Here is a 4,821-nt window from a genome sequence, read left to right on the forward strand (position 1 = left end):
TAAAATCATGACTTGCCCCAGACTGTAAAATCCTGGAAGTTCTATGAATTTGCTGAGTTTTACAGTGTATCCCAAAACACTGATTACTGTCATCAGAGCTGATCCAGTTCATTTATTTTGCCACAAGATATCTGTTTCTTGTGCAAGCTACCAGATAGTACCAAAGAAGTACTACAGAAAATGAAAGTCTTGACATCCATGGACCTCAGGTCAAATCCATAAACTACTCGGATTTTCCAGCAGCATTTTGATAACTCTTCTAAGATTATCTTACTCAGACAGATCTTTTTCCAGGCTCCAATTTTTCTGGGAAAAATGAGACTGATCTTAAGGCTTTAAAATACATATTTTAATGTATTTTCTTAAAATATTAGTGTATTTACACAAATTTCTCATTTAAAAATATTTTCACTTGCCTATTTTTAAACATTTAGTTTAAAAAACGTTCAGCCAGATGACTACATCACGCAAATATGAAAGAACATTCATTGTAGATGTGAGCTATTAAAAAAATACAGCACAGAAACACATACCATTGCTGTAACAGTAAGTGAGTGCACATTTTTAAGTTGCTAGCTTCCACAAACAGTTCTTCCCATAGAAATTGCTTAGTCTGTGTCAGTAACTTCTACCCAGTTCTATATTGGAGTTCCCATTTCTTTTTATTCACAAAAATCCCCCCCCGCCTTCTTCTTATACAGAGGTTGCAATAAAATGCATTACAGTAGTATTTCATTTACAAAACAAATGACATAAAAACTTGTTTATTAACCCATTGGATTGTATTTCACTAAAACAGTGTCCTTTCATGGAGATGCAAGAGAGATTACAAGAGCTGTCTGGATGTGGAAAATGATCTCAAAGCAATTCTGCCTGGAAAGGTGGACTTGAATTGCTGCATGATGTGCAGATTCCCCTTTGGAAGGATCTCATCTTCAGATTTGGTAATGAAGATAGCATGTTAAACATCATATTTAGTAAAAATAAATACAAATAAATTAAAAAGAAATTATGGAAGGAAATTATTATCTTGTTGATATTGTTTGGAGGAAGGCTGAGAAGTGAAGTTTGTGGCAATCTCTAGATTACACATGAATGGCAGATCCTTTTACTTCAGTAGTACTCTCTGAACAAGGAAACAACAGCAATGAACAGGGCTGTAATTTTGGAGAAGGACAGTAGTGATCTTCTTTCAAACTTTGTTAGGAAGCCATTTTCCTGTGGAAAAGAACACACACATTAGGGACAGCTTAAAAACAGCATGTAGGGAAACCACACCACTCTCTGTGTCAGATTAACAGTGCTGCAGCACTGTGCAGTGAGGGACAGCTTTTCAGAGCTCTGCCTCCAAAAGATGAATAGCTCTTTAAAAATAGTAACTTAAAATAGCTGCACCTTGCTGAATGTTTGTTTCATCTCCAAGTCAAGGCTATGCCCTCCCTGTGTAAATAGAAAACAACCATGAACTCTATCAGCTGAGCCCACATCTTCAGGAAGGCACAAGTACTATGTTTCTGATGTACTAACACACCCAGAAATATCTTCCTTTATGCTTCCTTATTCTACTATGATGAGCCACCTATTATGACAGAATGTTGCCAGGAGTTGATACTTCTCTGAAATAAAATTGACTCTATTTGAAAGAGATGGAAAGATAAGCCTTTATAATAAATCCAATGCATCAAGGAGCCAAGAGCCACTATCACCTTTTTTTTTACTGCTACAGACAGAGAAGGATTAAAACAAGCAGAAAGAAAAAAAAAAAAAGAAAAAGGAAAAGCAAGACACTAGAAAAAAAATCAGAGGGAAAAAGTAGTTGGAAATATGAGAGAAATGGGATGAGAGGGGGTGGAAGGAAAAAGTAACATTTACATATAAGTAAAGGAAAAAGTACCAAGGAAATAACTAACACTGATGTCATTGATTCTCAGATTTCCCCTACCACAAAAAAAAAAAAAAAAAGTATTGGTGCGATGAAACTTTGCAGAGCAAAAGGATATTTCCCTTCCCTTCACTGGCAGAATGGGAATTTCAGCAGCTTGGCAAAACAGTCCACTTAGTAACATGTATTTTTCTCAGCATTGACCATTCATAGATGGAAATTCTAGGATTATCTCAGTCCAAATAGAAAAGATTTAATGCCAGTTGTACTTACCAGTACGTTTGTTGTAAGTAAAACTGATTTGGGGGATTAAATAATGGCTTTGTTGAAATCCACAGCAAAAGTGCTGACTTCATTTGTGAGGATCACACCTGTGTATTCTTTCCTTACCTTGAACTTAAGTATTTTTGGACCAACTTCTCTATGAAAGCAAAATTGCTGCCCTGACCTTAGGATGCCACCTAATTTTAAATTTAATAATGGAAATTTCACTGTGGTTTAACCTGCTTTGAGTGGGAGGCTGGACCAAATGATTTTCTAAGGTCATTCTCAACCTGAATTACTGTATGATCCTGTCATTCAAAAGTGGCAAGTGCCTTTTAAAAAGAAAGTTGTCTTTTATCACCGTTCTGTTTAAAGCAGAAGCAAAGCTCTCACTCTAAGTCTCAATGAGACATTCCAGACAACAAATATTAAACCACCAAAGGAAACCTTGAATAAAATTGTTTTGACAGTGTCTATAGCAGTAATTAATGAAATCTCCCAATGTAGACTGGTGGAAAATGAGAAACTCACCCAGCCACCATTCGCATCAATCCATTCGGCTTTGTTGTTTATGATGTACTCTGTGATGAAATAAGAGATCTGCTCCTTCTCCTCTGCAGTCAGCTGAACCCCATGCTCTTGAAGCTTCTTGGTGAGAAGACCTCCAAATGTAAATATGGTCATAATTCGTCCCCAGTTAGTATTTCCATCAGCAAACTTTTCTTCCATGACTCCATTGAAAATTCTCTTGGCAACAGCTACAGAGGTGATGTCAATCCTGTCCAGGAGTGGCCTGAGAGCCTCCTCGGTTTGGTCTTGGAGAGAGGATGCCATGGTTCTCAAGACATGAGCAACCCTGGTCTGGGCTGGTCCGAGGTGTGATTCCTGGAGCACATACTGCAGATAGTCCTGAGCTAAGTAGTAAACGTAATAGAACTCAGCAGTTTCCATTCAATCCAGAATGCAGAGAGCAGCTCACTGCTCGCAGTCAGGCTCGGCAGTGAGCAGCCACAGGACATGCACACACTTTTGTTTCGTCTGTTTTGATGGAATCTTTCTGGTTTTACCACAGAATTTCCTGTAAAAGGTAGTAGTGACTTAATGGCTACGTTGGGGAATATGTCACAGAGGAAATGAAAGAAAAAGTGTCTCCTTTTATGTCTTGAGTGATTTATTTCTCCAAATGGAGTGATTCCGCAACTACAATCGACCAGATTTTACCACATTCTTAGCAGAAGAATTCTTGGCATTTTCTAGGGACTTTTGCTACATACCACTAGCAAAGGCTTGGCATTTGGCTGGAAAAATTCTAAGAATGGTGTGTGCCTGCAAAGGTTAGGCATATGGCTTGAAAAAACATGCCCAGAAGTGCATGCTGCTGGAGATGCAGACACTCAGCACCCCCAGTCCAATCTCCTCGCTGCCAGGATTAAGGCTGCAATCTGTATTGCAGGTTTATGGGTTATTTCTGGTCACAACATTGTGAAGAAACTGGTAGGCATTCCCAACAGGATGGAAGAATGGGTAAACTTTCTTCAGCACTAAAGGAGTTTTAAAGAAGTGCAAAAAGTAGGAGCACAAGAGTGGTACAATTATGGATGGACAAAGGGGAAAGTCAGGTTTATAGCATTATCCCTGTTCCAGACTTTCCCACACTCTCTCTGAGTGCTCTTCAAGGTCCTTCTTTGAAGATTTGAATAGGAAGCTTCAAAGATTTCTTTCCCCCATGGGGAGCTCTGCTGTAAAAGATGTTATAAGTATGAAAGACAATGCTAATGCAGGCAGCATGTCAGAACATGGGATGGAAAATAAGGGGCCAGTGATGTGTGATGCCTGAATCTTTCAGGACAGGTAAAAAACAAGTATCATGATACCTACAGCTGCTCTTACATTCAAATTTTCTGTCAAGCTGTTACTTTTGGGAGAAGAGGCAGGGGTATCTAGCCAGCTTTTTCTTTACAAACATCTTCTCCTGAGGCAATCCGATCTTGCTAAAGGGCCAGGATGTGTCCATGGAGAATTTCACCCCATTGCAAAGGCTTGAAAGAGCAGAAAGAAGTTGGATGTCTGGAGACCCCTCTCTTTCCCCATCTTTCTTTATCCCTCTACTTCTTACCCACCTTTCTTTCACTGCTTTTCTTCTTTTGAAAGCAAAAGGCACTCCCAGCACCCCACACCAACAGCTTTTCTTTGTCCCAGGAGTGGCTGTGATCTGTTTCCAGTCCTGGGCACTCCCTGATGCTCAGACTTATGGAAGAGAAGCAGAGCTGCAGTCTCAGATGTCAGGATAGCACTGGCACCTAATTGCACTGGGGAAAACCTGTTTGGACAGTGAAACAGCTCTGGTGTCACACACTGCTAACCCCAGCCAGCCCCCCTAAATGCATGTGCTGCTGCTCTGACATCACAGTTTTTGCAGAAACCCATTGACTAGACCAGGGTAATTTCCACTTCCTGCTCAGGGTATTTCTGTACGTGGTGAGTCTGGCCCAGAGCGACACAGTCATCTTCCATCATAGCAGGGCTTGAAACCTCGAGCTGGAGCCAGCACAGCACAGCATCCAGAACTTCAGGATTATTTCCCTCACTCCTGGAAGCAAAGAGAGAGGGGGCTTGGTGTTGTGTTCACTTTTGGGAGAAAATGTATTTCAGAGGACAGTGCAAGCTGGAAAACT

General features: G+C 40.2%; 1 protein-coding gene across 2 annotated transcripts; it reads right to left on the reverse strand.

Annotated features, from left to right (window-relative positions):
• Window positions 1-313: 313 nt before the first annotated feature.
• On the reverse strand, window positions 314-4,474 carry BCL2A1 (BCL2 related protein A1). 2 transcript variants are annotated; one of them, XM_050978426.1, is made up of 3 exons: window positions 4,267-4,474; window positions 2,678-3,224; window positions 314-1,218 (listed from the first exon to the last, which is right to left on the reverse strand). In XM_050978426.1, the coding sequence occupies exons 2-3, from the start codon at window positions 3,095-3,097 to the stop codon at window positions 1,114-1,116; spliced, it is 525 nt and encodes a 174-aa protein (XP_050834383.1). In that variant the 5' UTR covers window positions 3,098-3,224; window positions 4,267-4,474; the 3' UTR covers window positions 314-1,113. The 2 variants fall into 2 exon arrangements, with proteins under 2 accessions (XP_050834383.1, XP_009088244.1); XM_009089996.4 differs by lacking the exon at window positions 4,267-4,474 and having other exon boundaries at window positions 2,678-3,238.
• Between the last annotated feature and the right edge of the window lie 347 nt (window positions 4,475-4,821).

This window comes from Serinus canaria, chromosome 10 (assembly GCF_022539315.1).
Source record: "Serinus canaria isolate serCan28SL12 chromosome 10, serCan2020, whole genome shotgun sequence".
Lineage (NCBI taxonomy): Eukaryota > Metazoa > Chordata > Aves > Passeriformes > Fringillidae > Serinus > Serinus canaria.

Coding starts and splice junctions, on each gene's coding strand:
- BCL2A1 (XM_050978426.1), bottom strand. CDS start 3,097: ATGGAAACTGCTGAGTTCTATTACGTTTACTACTTAGCTCAGGACTAT. Junction 1,219..2,677: donor TTGATGCGAATGGTGGCTGG/GTGAGTTTCTCA, acceptor TCTTTTCCACAG/GAAAATGGCTTCCTAACAAA.